An 18,611-nucleotide genomic window follows, 5' to 3' on the forward strand; every position below is an offset into this window, starting at 1 on the left:
GGCCAAGGAAGACCTTCACAGCTGATGACAGAAGAATTCTCTCTACAATAAAGAAAAATCCCCAACCACATGTCCGACAGATCAGAAACACTCTTCGGGAGTCAGGTGTGTATTTGTCAATGACCACTGTCTGCAGAAGACTTCATGAACAGAAATACAGAGGCTACACTGCAAGATGCAAACCACTGGTTAGCCGCAAAAATAGGATGGCCAGGTTACAGTTTGCCAAAAAGTACTTAAAAGAGCAACACAGTTCTGGAAAAAGGTCTTGTGGACAGATGAGATGAAGATTAACTTATATCAGAGTGTTGGCAAGAGCAAAGTATGGAGGATAGAAGGAACTGCCCAAGATCCAAAGCATACCACGTCATCTGTGAAACACGGTGGTTAATAATAATAATAATAATATATTTTATTTATGGGCGCCTTTCAAGAGTCTCAAGGACACCTTACAAAAATTGAGCATGTAGAGGAAAAACATGTAAGGGGAATGAAATAAATAGTAGACATGACTAGTACACAAAGTAAAGACAGAATTCAATACAAAACACAGTATGAGGCAATTAATGCACAGATGAAAAGGGACGGGGACGTGGGGCTAAGGATAGGCAGAGGTGAAGAGATGGGTCGTGAGGCGGGACTGGAAGATGGTGAGGGACACGGAATTGCGGATCAGTTGGGGGAGGGAGTTCCAGAGCCTGGGAGCTGCCCTGGAGAAGGCTCTGTCCCCAAAACTGCGGAGGTTGGACTTGTGGATGGAGAGGAGACCGGCTGATGTGGATCTGAGGGACCGTGAGGGTTGGTAGGGGGAGAGGAGGGCAGTGAGATATGGGGGGGCCAGATGGTGGAGGGCTTTGTAGGTGAGGACCAGGATTTTGTAGGTGATCCGGTGGGAGATGGGAAGCCAGTGAAGTTTTTTGAGGACTGGAGTGATGTGATGCCAGGATTTGGTGTGGGTGATGAGTCGGGCGGCTGCGTTCTGGACCAGTTGGAGTCAGTTGATGTAGGTGGAGCTGATGCCAAGGAGAAGTGAGTTGCAATAGTCCAGTCGGGAGGAGATGAAGGCATGGATGAGTCTTTCAGCAGCAGGCGGTGTGAGAGAGGGTCTGAGTTTGGCGATGTTGCGGAGATGAAAGAAGGAGGTTTTAATGACATGGCGGATGTGAGGCTCAAGGGAGAGGGTGGAATCAAGATCACGCCAAGGTTGCGGGCCTGGGGAGATGGGGAGACAGTGGTGCCGTCGATGGTGAGAGTGGGGTTATTGATTTTGCTGAGTGTGGCTTTGGAGCCTATGAGGAGGAATTCTGTCTTATCGCTGTTGAGTTTGAGGAAATTATGTTGCATCCAGGTTTTTATAGCTGACAAACAGGAGTTGATATGGGAGAGGGGGGGGTTGTAGGGGGATTTGGTGCCAAGGTAAATCTGGGTGTCATCAGCGTAACAGTGGAAGTCCAGCGTAACAGTGGAAGTCCAGAAGTGGCGGAGTATCTGACCAAGGGGGAGGATGTAGATGATGAAGAGGAGGGGGCCGAGTACGGAGCCTTGGGGAACGCCTTGAGTGACTGCGGCTGTAGCAGAGGTGTGGTTGTGGAGAGAGATGAAGTGGGATCTGTTGGAAAGGTAGGAACGGAGCCAGCTGAGTACAGAGCCTTCAATGCTGAGGTGGTTGAGGTGTTATGGCCCGGGCATGTTTGGCTGCTGAAGGTACTGGCTCACTTATCTTCATTGATGATACAACTGTTGATGGTAATAGCATAATGAATTCTGAAGTGGAGAGACACATCCTATCTGCTCAAGTTCAAACAAATGCCTCAAAACTTATTGGCCAGCGGTTCACTCCACAGCAAGACAATGATCTCAAACATACTGCTAAAGCAACAAATGAGTTATTCAAAGCTAAAAAATGGTCAATTCTTGAGTGGCCAAGTCAATCACCCGATTTGAACCCAATTGAACATGCCTTTTATATGCTGAAGAGAAGACTAGCCCCCAAAACAGGCATAAGCTAAAGATGGCTGCAATACAGGCCTGGCAGAGAAGACACCCAGCATCACCAGAGAAGACACCCATCAACAACCCTAACCCTAACTGGTGATGTCCATGAATCGCAGACTTCAAGTAATCATTGCATGCAAAGAAAAAGCAACAAACTAAAGGTGACTACTTTCACATAACATTGCTGTGTCCCAAACATTATGGTGCCCTGAAATGGGGAGACTATGTATAAACACTGCTGTAATTTCTACATGGTGAAACCAATATGTATAAAAATGAAAGTACACAAAATTGCTGGGGAAACTCAGCGGGTGCAGCAGCATCTATGGAGCGAAGGAAATAGGCGACGGAGGTAGAGGTCGGGGATGGGGCCCTGGTACGTCTCGAACAAGGATTGTTCAACGTACCCGACAAAGAGGCAGGCGTAGCTGGGGCCCATGCGTGTGCCCATAGCTACGCCTTGTGTTTGGAGGAATGGGAGGAGTCAAATGTAAAGTTGTTGAGGGTGAGGACCAACTCTGCTAAGCGGAGGAGAGTGTCAGTGGCTGGGTATAGGTTGCTCCTCTGGTCGAGGAAGAACCGGAGGGCTCCGAGGCCATCCTGGTGGGGGATGGAGGTGTAGAGTGACCGGACATCCATGGTGAAGATGAGGGGGTGAGGGCCCAGAGAGTGGAATGCGTGGAGGCGGCGGAGAGTGTCTGAGGTGTCTAGAACATAGGTGGGGAGGGATTTGACCAAGGGGGATAGGATGGAGTCAAGGTATGTGGAGATGAGTTCGGTGGGGCACGAACACGCAGAAATAATGGGTCTGCTGGGAGAGCCGGGTTTGTGGATTTTGGGGAGAAGGTAAAAACGGGCCGTGCGGGGCTGGGGAACGATGAGGTTGGAAGCTTGGTCGGGCAGGGCGTGAGAATTGATGAAGTCCGTCGGGCAGGGCGTGAGAAAAATGACCTTGATTAAAATCTGACAATGTGCACTTTAACCACATATAACCATATAACAATTATAGCACGGAAACAGGCCATCTCGGCCCTTCTAGTCAGTGCCGAAACACGTGTTCTCCCCTAGTCCCATCTACCTGCACTCAGACCATAACCCTCCATTCCTTTCCCGTCCATATAACTATCCAATTTATTTTTAAATGATAAAATCGAACCTGCCTCCACCACCTTCACTGGAAGCTCATTCCACACAGCTACTCTGAGTAAAGAAGTTCCCCCTCATGTTACCCCTAAACTTCTGTCCCTTAATTCTCTAGTCATGTCCTCTTGTTTGAATCTTCCCTACTCTCAGTGGGAAAAGCTTATCCACGTCAACTCTGTCTATCCCTCTCATCATTTTAAAGACCTTTTTTTTTTTTAAACATGTTATGTTATTCTCAAATCTCAAATTGTGGAGTACAGAGGCAAATAAATAAATGATGGGTCTTTGTCCCGAACATCATGGAGGGCACTGTAGATGACGATCATTTAGTCCTTTGAAACCAGCACCTGCTCCAGAAAGACAAGCAAGTACCACGTTATTAGAATCACTCAAATCCTTGTCTCGGTTCATTCCTTCCATTTTAATCAACGGTCTTTTTCACACTGTGATGCTCCATATGTATACATTTAATCAGTGCATTCTGGAGATAAACATAGATTTGCAGGACAAGTGTTGATATACGAAAACAAATTGTTCCCCAGTATTTTTCAATTAAATATTGCCATTTCAACAATGAGTTTGATTTGAAAGGTGAGGAGGTGCAGGAGATTGCAACCTTCACGTGGTCCGCCCTGTTTCGACGAATGCAATCAACCCGGCGTGCACAATCAAATAAGATCAAATAGAACAAGTTGTCGTACAACTTTAGGCTGTGCACGCCATACGCAAGAAGAAGAGGAGGTGCGGAGATGGGTGATGTGGGAAGTGTGTTAGGTGACCCAGAGGTCAGGCACAAGGACTGGTGTGAGCAAACGCCCTAACCAGAGGCAGGGGCTGGTGACGTGAGCAGCAATTCAGCAACAGACAGGACATAGCTCAGCACAAAACACGCGCCAGAGAAACAGCGCTGGGAGAGGAATGTCATCATATCACGTTTACTCAGAGGAGAGGGAGTCTGTCATCCTGGCAAAGTCAAATCCAAATGTATTCAATTTATAAAGAGATCCTGAGTTTATAAGTTTCTGTGTTGATTTTCTGATCCCGTGTTGGTGTCACATGCACTCGTCTCTCGGGTGAAACGGCCAGATTAATGGGCTGTCATCTCCATCTGGCGTGAAGACCGGCATTGTCCACATGACTACAACCATCAGGAGCACCCTTGATCCTGGAGCCATGATGGGTCGTTCACCAACCATCAGCGAATGTCCTGGTCAGTGTGTGTGGGGGGGTGTGTGTGGGGGGGATGTGTGTGTGGGGGGTTGTGTGGTCAGTGTGTGGTCAGTGTGGGGCCATGCAGGGTGCGTATGGTGAGAGCTGCCTGGAGCAGTGAGGTGGAGGTGGGTCGACGAGGGAGGAAGGTCAGCACCTTGTTATGTTGCAGCATGAGGAAGGCGTTGTCACTGAAGCGTCCAGGTATGTTACCCACATCCAGCCAGACGTAAGGGGCGATGCTGGAGGAGTGCAGGGAGACGCTGTACACACCGCCATGCTCACTCACACTGGCCTGGTGGGAGGAGAGAACTGGCTCACAACAAAATCACCCGCAAAGTGTCCCAGAGTAAACACTGCAAACACCACCCACACCCCGCACCGCCCGCGAACACGACACACACCCCTCAAGAGAGAGCTAGATACGGCTCTTAAAAATAGCAGAGTCAGGGGATATGGGGAGAAGACAGGAACGGGGTACTGATTGGGGATGATCAGCCATGATCACATTGAATTGCAGTGCTGGCTCGAAGGGCCGAATGGCCTACTCCTGCACCTATTGTCTATTGTCACACACACCCCCCACACACAAACCCCCCCACACACAAACACCCCACACACACACCCCCTACACAGGCACATACACACCCCCCCCCCCCCAACCACTCCCGCAGTAAGTGGGACTGCAGGTCACATTCGCGTCATAGTTGTGGTCAGTCACGGGGCGAACATGACACTGGTCAACCAACACATTTGTCTGTTCACAGCTTGGACAACATTCCTACTGTCGCATTGACAAGTAAATCCTTGCCAGCCAAGCAGACTGTTGTGATCGCCAGAGACTGATGTGCCTGGATGCTCTATCTCTGCTGCTCATCATGTCAGCGGCTCAACTGGTCATATACCAAGAACACAGAGCTGGAGTAACTCAGCGGGTCAGGCAGCGAGCCTGGGGGAGGCGGGGGGGCATGGAGAGGTGATGTTGTGGGTCAGCACCCTTCCTCAGGCTGGATAACTTACCTGTGGCCAGGTGTGAGGGTTGGAGGAAGGCTGCTGTAACTTACGTTAATGTGTAGTCCACTCAGTGTGTCTACGTTACTTACGTTAATGTGTGGTGCTCTCAGAGTGTGAGCATCCTTTAGGGAAGTGAGCAGGTGGTAGTTCACCGGTCCCCGCTGCTGCCCCTGGTCCTCGAGATGGAATGCGACCACGCAACGATCGCGGCTGCAACTGCAGCGCTGCAGCAGGGTGGCAGTCACAGCCTTGTACACAGGAGCTGCACTGCTGCCCTTCAGCGTGAAGGGTTCAGTGGTGTGAGCACACACTGGCTCCAGACTGCTCCACTGGTAAACCCGCACCTGCACAACACACAGCAACAGTTCATCAACATCAGCAGCATGGTGGCGAGTGGATGAGCTGCTACCTTATAGCACCAGACACCCGGGTTCCATCCTGACAATGGGTGCTGTCTGTACGGAGTTTGTGCATTCTCCCTGTGACCTGCATGGGTTTTCTTCGGGAGCTCCGGTTTCCTCCAACTCTGAAGACGTGCAGAATTGTAGGTTAATTGCCCTTTGTAAATTCTAAATTGTCCCTAGTGTGTAGGATAGTGCTCGTGTACGAGGGGATCGCTGGTTGACACGGACTCTGTGGGACGAAGTACCATTTTCCATGCTGTATCTCCAACCTAAATTTTGGCAGGGCTAATGATGCGGTGCAGACTGAATAAGCAGCGAGGCTCCTCCAAGAGGCAGTGATGAGGCTGGAAGCTGGTCTGTATCGCTCTCGATATGGAAATCCAACACATCCCAGCAGACATCAGCACATTGGGAGACGGACGGGGGGGGGGGGGGGAGGCAGAGTGGAGGAGATCTCAGTTTTCCCACCTATCACTTAAGTGAACCCAGTCTGATTGTCGGGAGATAAGTGATAGGAGCGGAATCAGGTCCTTCGGCCCATCGTCTACTCTGTCATTCAATCATGGCTGATCTATCTCTCCCTCCTAACCCCATTCTCCTGCCTTCTCCCCATAACCCGACACCCATACTAATCAAGGAATCTGTGGACTGGCACCTACACCGAGCACCCAGATACAGGGGCACCCAGCGCTCAGATCACCCAGCACCGAGCCAGGGGCACCCAGTGTCCAGAGCACCCAATGCCCAGAGCACCCAGCAGTCAGAGTACCCAGCACCCAGAGACACGGCCACCCAGCACCAAATGCACCCAGTGTGGGTTCATTCTGCTTTAGTTTAGTTTAGAGATACAGCATGGAACAAAAAGGTCCTTCACCCACCAAGTCCACTCCGACCTGTTCACACTAGTTCCATGTTATCCCACTTTTTCATCCACTCCCTGGACTAGGGACAATTTACAGAGGCCAATTAACCTACAAACCCACACAACTTTGGTCCACCGGGTGGCGCCGTCAGCGCTGGCAGCCTCGCCAACAGTCTGTCTGTCTATTGGCTTATTTTGTCATTTTTTATGTGTTTTAAAAAGTTAGTGTTAATGTTCTCTGGTTTGTTTTATGTGTGGGGGGAGGGGGGGGGGGGGGGGGGGGGGGGTAGGGTTAATATTTTTTCAATCTCTTAGCTTGCCGGAGAGGCGATTGTTTTTTTAAAGAGTATCTCCGGTCGCTCTGCGGCCTAACATCATGGAGCTGGTGGCCTTGCTCGGGACTGACTTTGATCCCCACCGCGGGGACGTGGACTTACCATCGAAGCATGCGATTCCTTGCCTGTGGATTTCTCCATCGAGGAGCTCGCATTCTCGGGTAGAGACTGATGTCGTCAGAAAGCTCCAAAGTCGCTGAAGGTTCGACTAGCCCCGACCCTGGGTCTGATCACCCAGAGCTGAGATTCCCCCCCGATGCAGGAGCTTGATCGCCCCGATGCGGAGGGCCCGACCGCCGGCTACGGGAGCCAAGGTCAACAGAAGGCTCGAGGCCCCCGACTGCTTGAGAACAAAGAAGGGAAGAGATGGAACTTTTTTTTTGCCTTCCATCACAGTGAGAAATGTGGAGGAGTCACTGTGGTGGATGTTTATGTTAAAATGTACTTTGTGTGTCTTGTTGCTTTTTATTCGTATGACTGTATGACAAAACAAATTCCTCATATTTTGCAAAACATACTTGGCTAATAAAGTATGATTATGATTATGATACCCATGTGTTCAAAGGGAGAATGTGTAAACTCCACACAGACAGAGGTCAGGATGAAATGGCCGCAGAGCGACAGAGATACGATCTGGAAAACAATCGCATCTCCGGCAAGCTAAGAGATTGAAAAAAAGTTAACCCGACCCCCCCCCCCCACACATAAAACAAACCAGAGAACATTAGCACTAACTTTTTAAAACACATAAAAAATGACAAAATAAGCGAATAGACAGACTGTTGGCGAGGCTGCCATCGCTGACGGCGCCACCCGGTGGACCAAAGTTGTGTGGGTTTGTAGGTTAATTGGCCTCTGTAAATTGTCCCTAGTCCAGGGAGTGGATGAAAAAGTGGGATAACATGGAACTAGTGTGAACAGGTCGGAATGGACTTGGTGGGTGAAGGACCTTTTTGTTCCATGCTGTATCTCTAAACCAAACTAAAGCAGAATGAACCCACACTGGGTGCATTTGGTGCTGGGTGGCCGCGTCTGGAGCTGTGAGGCAGCGGCTCCTCCCGCTGCATGGTGGTGTTGGGGACACAACAGCGCGAGTGTTGTGGGTCACAGTGGGATTGACACACGCTGACCTGTTTAGTGTCTGAGCCTTTGGCAAGGTGTTGGTTCAGACATGGACAGCCGCTGCTGATCCCTGACAATGACCCACCGTGAGGTGGGGCAGCACACGACCAATCTCATGAAGGGGTTACACAAACCCGACTGTCCTTGTGACAAGGGGAGTCAAACCTTCACTCCACCGAGGTGAGGCTATCGCTGATCAGGGCTGGCGATGCCTCAACCCTCACCTCTGGGGATTTCCGCTTACACTGATGCCTGTAGTTATACCGCACAGATAAATTTAGTTTAGTTTTAGTATAGAAATGCAGTGCAGAAACAGGCCCTTCGGCCCACCAAGTCCACGCTGACTAGTGATCACCCAATACACTAGCACTATCCTATACACACTAGGGACAATTTACAGAAGCCAATTAACCTACAAACCAGCACGTCTTTGGACGGTGGGAGGAAACCGGAGCACCCGGAGAAAACCCATGTGGTCACACGGAACACGTACAAACTCTGTACAGACAGCACCCGTGGGCAGGATGGAACCCGGGTCTCTGGCGCTGTGAGGTAGCAACTCTACCCGCTGCGCTGCCATGCCCCCCAATTCCTCAGAGCCACAGTCACAGAGCTGCACTGCACTGAAACAGCCCTTTCGGCCCACTGAATCCATGTGTTCCATGATGTTTCATTTAGAGATACAGCATGGACACGGGCCCTTCGGTCCACCAAGTCCATGCTGACTGGGATGTTTTGTTTCAGTTAGAGATACAGCACAGAAACAGGCTGTTCGGCCCAAAGAAAGTCTGTCCACACTAATCCTGTTTACCCTCATTAGGTCCGTATCCCTCCACATCTTTCCTATCCGCGTACCAATGTCTTGCATATATTGGAATGTATCTGCCTCCATCATCTCCCAGGGCAGCTCATTCCAGATATTAACAACCCTGTGTGTGAAAAACACCCTTCAAATCTCCTTGAAATTCCCCCCCTCGCACCTTAAACCTGTGCCCTCTAGTTCCAGACTCCCCCACCCTAGAAAAAGTATTCTATCTATCCTATCCAGGCCCTTCATAATTTTGCACACCTCTATATGGTCAACACGCAGCCTCCTCCACTCCAGTGACAATAAGCCAAGACTTCCCATCTCACCCCTTAACTACAGCTCTCCATTCCAGGCAGCGTGCTGCTGAGGCTTTTAAATGAGACTAGACTAAGTGGGACCCCTAATATATCCCCAACGTAATATTCCACCACTCACCCGTTCCCCAACGCAATATTCCACCACTCACCCGTTCCCCAACGCAATATTCCACCATTCACCCAAAGTGATGAAGAAGGCATATAGCTTGCCTTCATTGGACAATGTATTGCATTCAACAGTTGGGATGTCATGTTGTAGGTATAGAGGAAGTGGTTGAGACCACACCTGGAATAGTATGCAGTTCTGGTTACCATACTCCGAAGAGCCTGTTTCCTTGCTGTGTAGAGTGGTGACCAGCAGCAGCTCAACCTGAACCAACTTTGCAACATCTGTGCCCTTCCCAAACGTACCTGAAGAACAAGTTGAAGGTCCATGGACTGATCGGAAATTCCGTAGATGATCAGTGACCCATCGTCTTCAAAAGCAACTGGCAAAACTGGAGCAAAGAAGTTACGTGCAAAGTAATGAAGCATCTTCCATTTACCTCCGTACTCTGCAGAGAGAAAAGAGTGCGGCATTTCCACCTGTACTCCACTCGTTCCAGAAGTAGACTACCCTCTGAATGAAAATAAATCTCTCCCCTGTCACCTTAAGCCTATTCCCTCTGGATTTAGAATCCTCTACCCTGGGAAAAAGACTGAGCATTCACTCTATCCATGCCCTCATGATCTTGTACACCTCAATAAGGTCACCCCTCAGCCTCCAACACTCCAAAGAAAAAAGTCCCAGCCTATCCAACCTCTCCCTATAACTGAAGCCCAACTAACATCCTGGTGAATCTCTTCTGCACCCTTTCCAACTTAATGGCATCCTTCCTGTAGCCGGGTGACTGGAACACCAGTGCTCCAACCATGATGCTCCTGAATTATTTATGTATCTCCCAGCATAAGGGTCAGAGTGGAGGGGAGGGGGGGTTCTTGGCTCAGATGGAGGGGAATCCTTGTACCTTGCCAAACTCAGATACGGGCTGTGCAGAGCAGCACATACTGAGCTAATGTGGATGCTCACAAAGGGGGGGGGGGGGAGGTATAAGGAACGAGGAAGTAGTTTGCTTCCAAGAATTATGAAGGGGTGCCATAGTGGCGCAGTGGGTAGAGCCACTGCCTCACAGTGCCAGAGACCCAGATTCAATCCTTAGGTTCAATTCAACTATAATGTATTGTCACATGTACGTGGGTACAGTGAAATGCATTGTTTTGCTTATAACCTCGGGTGCGTGGAGTTTTTTCGTTTCCCCTGTGGCTGCGTGGATTTCCTCCGGGTGCTCCGGTTTCCTCCCACATCCCAAAGACATGCGGGTTTTGTAGGTTAATTGACCTAGTGCGTAGGGAGTGGATGGGAAAGTGTGATAACACAGAACTAATGTGAACGGGTGATTGATGGTCAGCGTGGACTCGGTGGGCCGAAGGGCCTGTTTCCATGCTGTATCTCTTAACTAAACTCAACTAACATGAGGGATGGAATAACCTTTCATGCTCATGTCTTGGATGGAACTAATGTAGGGGTGATCAATAGTTGGTGTGGACCCGTAGGGGCCTGTTTCCGTGCTGTGTCTTTCTATTCAATATTATTTCAGACCAAGTTGACATTTCAACATTCAAGGGATTCATCTTATTTCTTTAGAGAACAGCCTTGCAGCTCCAAAGGCCGATGAGAATGAGCATGAGCATGAGATGCATACCGATGGAGGCCCAGGAAGGGGCCTGCCAGATATCGTTGAGCTGCCAGTACAAGGTGCCCATCGTCAATCCTTGCCCGTCAACCACCTCGCTCTGGCTCCGGCGGTAGAATTCTGTCTGTGCTTTTATACACTCGGCCTGCATCACCTGTTGGCAAAGAACAACATAGTCAGCATCTGCAAACATCACATCAATGGCTCACAAGGTGCGGGAGTAACTCAACATTTAAAAGATATTTGGACAGGTACGTGGATAGGATAGGGTTCAAGGGATATGGGCCAAATCAGACGGCGGGAATAGTGTAGATTGGGCATCTTGGTCGGCATTGACAAGTTGGGCCTAAAGGCCTGTTTCCACGCTGTATGGCTCTATGTGCAGGTCAGACTCAATGAGCTGCCTGCCCCGCTGAGTTACTCCAGCACTTTGTGTATTAACCAGCATCCACAGTTCTTTGTTTCAACATCAGTGGGTCAGGCAGCATCTCTGGAGAATATGGAAAGGTGATGTTTCTGGTTGGGACCCTTCACCTTGTATACTCTGGAATTTAGAAGGATGATTACGATAATTAAGGGTTTGGACACGCTAGAGGCAGGAAACATGTTCCTGATGTTGGGGGAAGTCCAGAACCAGGGGCCACAATTTAAGAATAAGGGGTAAGCCGTTTAGAACGGAGATGAGGAAACACTTTTTCACACAGAGAGTTGTGAGTCTGTGGAATTCTCTGCCTCAGAGGATGGTGGAGAACGGTTCTCTGGAAACTTTCAAGAGAGAGCTAGATAGGGCTCTTGAAGATAGCGGAGTCAGGGGATATCGGGAGAAGGCAGGAACGGGGTACTGATTGTGGATGATCAGCCATGATCACATTGAATGGCGGTGCTGGCTTGAAGGGCCGTATGGCCTACTCCTGCACCTATTGTCAATTGTCTACTGTCTACCCCCATCCCCCTGCTTGTAATCAGTCTGCACTCCATTGCCAGAGTGAGGCCACACGCAAACTGGAGGAACAGCATCTCATAACTTCATATTGTGCTTGGTTAGCTTACAACCCAGCGGATGAATGTTGAATTCTCTAAAGTAACTTCTACCTACACTCCCCTCCACCCACCTTGCCTCCTTTCTCCACCCTAGTCATTTAACTAGTTCCACAGTTCAACATACATGTAAAGTCAAGGAACTGCAAAAGATAGAAACAAAGTGCTGTCGTATTCAGCGGTTCAGGCAGCATCTCTGGAGCAAAAGGATAGGTGACGTTTTGGGTTGGGACCCTTCTTCAGACTCAGGTTCAGCACATTGTATCCCTCTTGAGGTCACACCTTCCCCAACCAACAATACGTCCACCAGGGCACCACCCTGCCTAGTCCAGGACTTTTCTCACATCCACCTCTTTACCACCCTACTTTCAGTCTGAAAAAGAGTCCTGACTCAAAACGTTACCTATTCCTTTTTCTCCAGAGATGCTGTCTGACCCAATGATTTATTCCAGCACTTTTTGTCCAACTTTGCACCTATTATCTGCCAGGCTTTGTCCTGCCCCTCCTCTATTCCAGCTTTCTTTCACCACAAGACTGAAGAAGGGTCCTGACCCGAAACGTCACCTATCCATGTTCTCCAGAGATGCTGCCTGACCCGCTGAGTTACTCCAGCACTCTGTGTCCATGTTCTCCAGAGATGCTGCCTGACCCGCTGAGTTACTCCAGCACTCTGTGTCCATGTTCTCCAGAGATGCTGCCTGACCCACTGAGTTTCTCCAGCGGTACCCGGACGTGGCGTTGATGGACAAGAAGCCGAAGCAAAGAAGTCGAAGCCAAAGAACCGAATGGAAACGAGGCCGAAACGCCAATAAACCGAAAGAGTCCGAAGAAGCGCCTACTAACCGAAAGGATGGGACGCCTAAATGCAAACTAACCGAAAGGGCAGGTCGCCTAAAAGCCAACGAACCGATAAGATGCGTCGACTAAAAGAAAACTTACTGAATGGCCGACTGCCGCTCAACGTCTAAAAACGGACATGACGTTGCCAGGGGACAGGACTTGTCAGCGATTGGTCCATCACATCACTGTGAAGGCATGAACATTGTCCCAAACCTCTGCTCCACCCGACCCGCAGCCCGCGGAGGGTGGCAATGGGAGAGTGGGGGCTGTAAACCTTCGGCCGCTTTCAACTTGGTGCTTGGGTTCAGATTGCCCAGTCACCTATGGCTTGTGTGGGAAAATGAACCTCACGCTCCCGTCTCCCCCTTTTCTTTCCCCTCTCTCTCCCCTCCCTTCTCTCTCCCCTTTTCTCTCTCCCCCTCTTCTCTCTCTCCTCCTCTCTCCCCTCTTCTCTCTCTCCTCCTCTCTCCACTCTTCTCTCTCTCCTCCTCTCCCTTCCTCTCCTCTCCCCCCCTTCTCTCTCTCCCCCCTTCTCTCCTCCTTCTCTCTCTCCTCCGTCTCCACCCGCGGAAACGTCCCACAGTCACTGACCGCGATGCACCGCCATCGGAGCCCAAGCTCCACACCAGGGCGATTCCCACGCACAAAACAGGCAGCATCACTGGAGAGAAGGAATGGTGGTGTTTCGGGTCGAGACCAAAGATTATAGAGCGGAGCTCCGCTCTATAATCTTTGGTCGAGACCTTTCAGATGCACTCTGAAGAATGGGTGGAGACGAAGGAGAGAGAGAGAAGGGGGAGAGAGGGGGAGTGAGAGAAGGGAGAGAGAGAAGGGGGGGAGAGAGAAGGGGGAGAGAGAAGGGAGGAAGAGAGAAGGGAGGAAGAGAGAAGGGAGGAAGAGAGAAGGGAGGGAGAGGTGGGGAAGAGAGGGGAGAGAGAGAAGAGTGGAGAGAGAGAAGAGGGGAGAGAGAGGAGGAGAGAGAGAGAGGTAGAGAGAGGGAGAGAGAGAGAGAGAGAGGGCTGAGAGAGAGCGGGGGGAGAGAGGGAGAGGAGGGGGGAGAGAGAGAGAGAAGGGAGAGAGAGAGAAGGGAAAGAGAGAGAGGAGAGAGAGAGAGAAGGGAGAGAGAGAGAGAAGGGAGAGAGAGAGAGAAGGGAGTGAGAGAGAGGGAGAGAGAGAGAGAGAGAGAGAGAGAAGGGGGAGACGGGAGCATGGGGTCCATTTTCCCACACAAGCCATAGGTGACTGGGCAATCTGAACCCAAGCACCAAGTTGAAAGCGGCCGAAGGTGTGCATCCATCGGGACAGCCCCCACTCACTCACGGTCACCCTCCGCGGGTGGAGCGGATGTTTGGGACAATTTCATGCCTTCACAGTGATGTGTTGGAAGCGGGGGTCTGGACCAATCGCTGACAAGTCCCGCCCCCCAGCAACGTCAAGTCCGTTATTGGACTTTTCTGTTGAGCAGCAGTCGGTCCTTTGGCCTGTAGGCGACGCCATCTTTCGGGTAGGTGGCGTTTCGACAGAGTGACCATTCGGTAAGTTTCCTTTTAGGCGATGTAGCTTTTCGGTTCGTTGGCTTTTAGGCGTCCCGCCCTTTCGGTTAGTTTGCATTTAGGCGTCCCATCCTTTCGGTTAGTAGGCGTTTCTTCTTCGGACTCTTTCGATATATTGGCGTTTCGGCCTCGTTTCCATTCGGTTGTTTGGCTTCGACTTCTTTGCTTCGGCCTCTCTTCCTTCGGCGCCATGTCCGCACACGACTCCAGCACTGTGTGTGTCTCACTTTCTGACTTGCTCATTGCATGCACTGGGAGAAACGACATCAGATTTCTAAAGCTGCGCTGATGCGCTCCTGGCATGGTCTGGCATGATTCAGAGTCACACAACACGGAAACAGGCCCTTACGCCCAACCCATCCATTCCGACCAACATGCCCCATCTACATTAGTCCAAACTACCCACATTTAGTCCGCAGCCCTCTAAAACGTTCCTGTCCACGTACCTGTCCAAATATCCTTTAAATGTTGTTTTATTACCTGCCTCAACTACCTTCTCTGGCAGCTTGTTCTATACACCCACCACCCTCCGGGTGAAAAAGGTGCCCTTAGATTCCTATTAAATTTTTCCCTGCTCACCTTAAACCTATGCCCTCTAGTTCTTGATTCCCCAACTCTGTGTAAAAGACTGTACATCTAATGCCCTCATGATTTTATACACCTCTATAAGATCACCTCTCATCCTCCTGTGCTCCAAGGAATAAAGTCCTAGCATGCCCAACATCAGCGTAAATCTTCTCTGCATTCTTTCCATCTTAACAACATCCTTCCTATAGAAGGGTGACCAAAACTGAACGCAATATTCCAAATGCGGCCTCACCAAATGTCTTGTACAAATGTATAACATCCCAACTTCTATACTTAATGTGTAGCAAGGAACTGAAGGTCTTTTATTGTCACATGTACCAACAAAGGTACAGTGATATGTGAATTGCCATGCTGGTTTACACCAAAGACAGACACAAAATGCTGGAGTAACTCAGCAGGTCAGGAAGCATCTCTGGTGAAAAGGTGACGTTTCAGATTGAGACCCTTCTTCACTTATTCTCAATTCTCTCACTTCCCAGTCTGCTCCCCTGCAACATCTCCTCAAGGTATGCCAATTTTGAAGAAGTTTTCCTCAAATGAGTTTGTCGTACTAGTTTTACTGTTGAGTTTCAGTTTGTATAACTCGTTATCACCTACTCCATAGCCAACAATGGACCATTGTAAGTTCCACATCCCTTAATCATTTTTGCTAGCTTTGATGTGACTTTTTGCATATTTTTCATTCATTTGTTCTATGTGCCTTTTCATATCTCTTGGTTCTCTCTCCCATAACTCTCAGTCCAAAGAAGGCACTTGACCCAAAATGTCACCTATTTCTTTTCTGCCTGACCCACTACAGCTTTTTGTCTCTATATTCAATGACCTTCTATATTTTGTCTCTATTCAATTATCTTCCATAGTCAATGACCTGATTGATGAAGGCCAATATACCAAAAGTCTCCTTGACCACACTATCTATGTGTGATGCTACTTTCAAGCAACTATATACCTGCACTCCTAGATTCCTCTGCTCTACAACACTCCCCCGGGCTCTGCCGTTCACTGTGTAGGTCCTGACATGGTTTGACTTCACAAAATGCAACACCTCACACTTATCTGCATTAAACTCCATTAACCATTCCTCAGCACTCCTGCCCAACTGATCAAGATCCTGCAGACATTTTTGATAACCATCTTTGCCATCTATGACACCACCCACTTTGGTGTCATCTGCAAACATACCAATCATCCCATATACATTCTCATCCAAATTGTTGTTATTAATGGCAAACAGCAATGGGCCCAGCACCAATCCTTGAGGCACACCACTAGTCACAGGCCTCCAGTCCAAAAAAAAAACTTCCACCATCACCTTCTGCTTTCTTTCATGAAGCCAATTCACTATCCAGGCTGCTATGTCTCCATGGATCCCATGCGATTGAACATTGCAGAGTGGCCTACCATGTTGAACCTTGACAAATGCCTTGAAGTCCATAAAGACAACATCTACATCAACCTCATCAACCTTTTTTGATTAGTTCTTCAAAAAACACGTAAGACAGGATCTCCCATGTGCAAAATCACCCAAGTTCCTGAGGGAACTGTGACAAGTTCCCTCAGGAGTTGCTGAGCATTAACAAGCCAGCTACCTCTGTGTCTTCACATTAACTTGTGTCTTTAATGAGGTGTCAGAAAACAATAACCTATAACAGTAGCATGATGCATCCTGGCATTGAGGAGTTTCCAAACATTAAATTAAAAAGTTATAGGAGTAGAATTAGGTCATTCAGCCCATTGAGTCTACTCCGCCATTCAATCATGGCGGATCTCTGCCTCCGACTCCCATTTTCCTGCCTTTTCCCCATAACCCTTGACACCCATTCTAATCAAGAATATGTCTATCTCTGCCTTACAAATATCCACTGACTTGGCCTCCACAGCCCACAGATTAACTACCCTCTGACTAAAGAAGTTCGGCCTCACCTAGTTTCTGAAAGAGCTCCTTTTAATTCTGAGGCTACGACCTGTGGTCAAAATTCTGCTGCTCCACTACAGTAATTGGTCTAAGAATGGATGATGTTATTACCTGAGAAAGGTAAATTGTACTTTGGAAGTTTTGCAAGGGATCCTCTGCCTGTGGAAGTTGAAAGTGGAGCTGGATTTGGTTCAACAATAACTTGTTGCCAGCAACCTGATGCTGCCGGTGATCGACAAAAGAACTGTTGAAACTCCAGTCTTCAGCAGCAGAAACCTGGTCAACAAGAAAACGGTGATATTTTACCATTTGATTTTCCTCACTGATGCAACGCTCCCCCAAACTTCTGACCACTCTTCCTCACAGAATCAAGAGAGTCAAGTATTTAATTGTCTTATATATGCACAACAGAACAATGACGGTCCTAATAGCAGCAAAAAGAGGGGGAGCGAGAGAGGTGAGGAGAAGGGGGGGGGGGGGGAGGGGGAGAATGAGGGGGGAGGGGGAGGGAGAATGGGAGAAGGGGAGGATGAGGAGAGGAGAGGGTGAGGATGAGGGGAGGGAGAGGTTGAGGAGAGGGGGAGGAAGAGGAGAGGGTGAGGGGAGATGTGAGGGGGAGGAAGAGGAGAGGTTGAGGGGGAGGGGAGAATGAGCGGAGGGGAGGGGAAGGGAGAGGAGAGAGGGTGAGGAAGAGGAGAGAGAGATCGGAAGGGAGAGGGGGAGGTAGAGAGGGAGGGGAAGGATAATTGTCATATGCCCCAGCACCGAAACAATTAAATTGAGCAGGTAAACAGCTTTAATTGACCAAATAAACATTTTTCATCCCATTTGCCTGCATTTGCCCATATCTCCCCAAACCCTTCCTAACCAAATCTGTCCAAATATATTTTAAAAGTCGTAATGGTATCCACATTTACAGCTTGCTCTAGCATCTTCTGTTTGCTAGCAGTAGCGGGTGCAAGGGTGTGAACTAGTGTGTGTGTGTGTGTGTGTGTTAATGCTGGGGTATGTATGTCAGTGTTTGGGTATACATGCAGACTGAGATCAGGTGCAGCTGTAACACTGTTGTCAACAGCGGAGGAGATTGAGAGGTCAGTAGAACAACAGTTCACCATGTGAACCAGAGTGTGCACTTCCAAGATTATTATATATATGGTGACATTTACATATTGAAGCATTAAATGCGATCAGTGTGGACATTCTTTGAACTGAAACTTTATCTCTGTTTAATTTACGACAGATGCTGCCTCACCTGTTGAGCGTTTTATAGAAGTGAGTAACAGTAAGCACGGAAACAGGCCGTTTGGCCCACCTTGTCCATACTGGGCTAGTCCCGTTTGCCGGCATTTGGCCCATAGCCCTTTAAACCCTCCCTATCCAGATATCTATCCAAAGATGGACTCGTAATGCTGGAGTAACTCAGTGGGTCAGGCAGCATCTCTGGAGAAAAGGAGGTGGTGAAGTTCTGGGTCTAGACCTTTCTTCAGATTCTCCTGTCTCCAACAGTCCTCCTCCTGTTGGACTACCCTGGAGAGCCTTCTACCCTCTCTAGACCCTTTTATAAAAGTAGTCTGAAGAAGGGTCCTGACCCAAAATGTCACATATTCTTTTTTTTCCTGAGATGGTGCCTGACCTGCTGTGTTACTCCAGCATTTTGTGTCTATCTTCGGTGTAAACCAGCATCTGCAATTCCTTCCTATAGATTATAAACAATAGGTTCAGGAGTAGGCCATTC

The 18,611-nt window shown here is 49.1% G+C and overlaps 1 protein-coding gene across 1 annotated transcript in view; it reads right to left on the reverse strand.

Moving 5' to 3' along the window:
- Window positions 1–3,540: 3,540 nt before the first annotated feature.
- Window positions 3,541–18,611, reverse strand: part of manba (mannosidase beta) — a 73,876-nt gene continuing 58,805 nt past the window's right edge. The window contains exons 12-16 of the mRNA XM_033020382.1: window positions 16,988–17,152; window positions 10,952–11,096; window positions 9,621–9,763; window positions 5,451–5,705; window positions 3,541–4,642 (exon numbers count right to left, since the gene is read on the reverse strand). Of these exons, the coding sequence (XP_032876273.1) occupies window positions 4,406–4,642; window positions 5,451–5,705; window positions 9,621–9,763; window positions 10,952–11,096; window positions 16,988–17,152 (945 nt within the window). The 3' untranslated portion in view covers window positions 3,541–4,405. The remainder of the gene's footprint in view (window positions 4,643–5,450; window positions 5,706–9,620; window positions 9,764–10,951; window positions 11,097–16,987; window positions 17,153–18,611) is intronic.

Source organism: Amblyraja radiata, chromosome 1 (assembly GCF_010909765.2).
Source record: "Amblyraja radiata isolate CabotCenter1 chromosome 1, sAmbRad1.1.pri, whole genome shotgun sequence".
NCBI classification, from domain to species: domain Eukaryota; kingdom Metazoa; phylum Chordata; class Chondrichthyes; order Rajiformes; family Rajidae; genus Amblyraja; species Amblyraja radiata.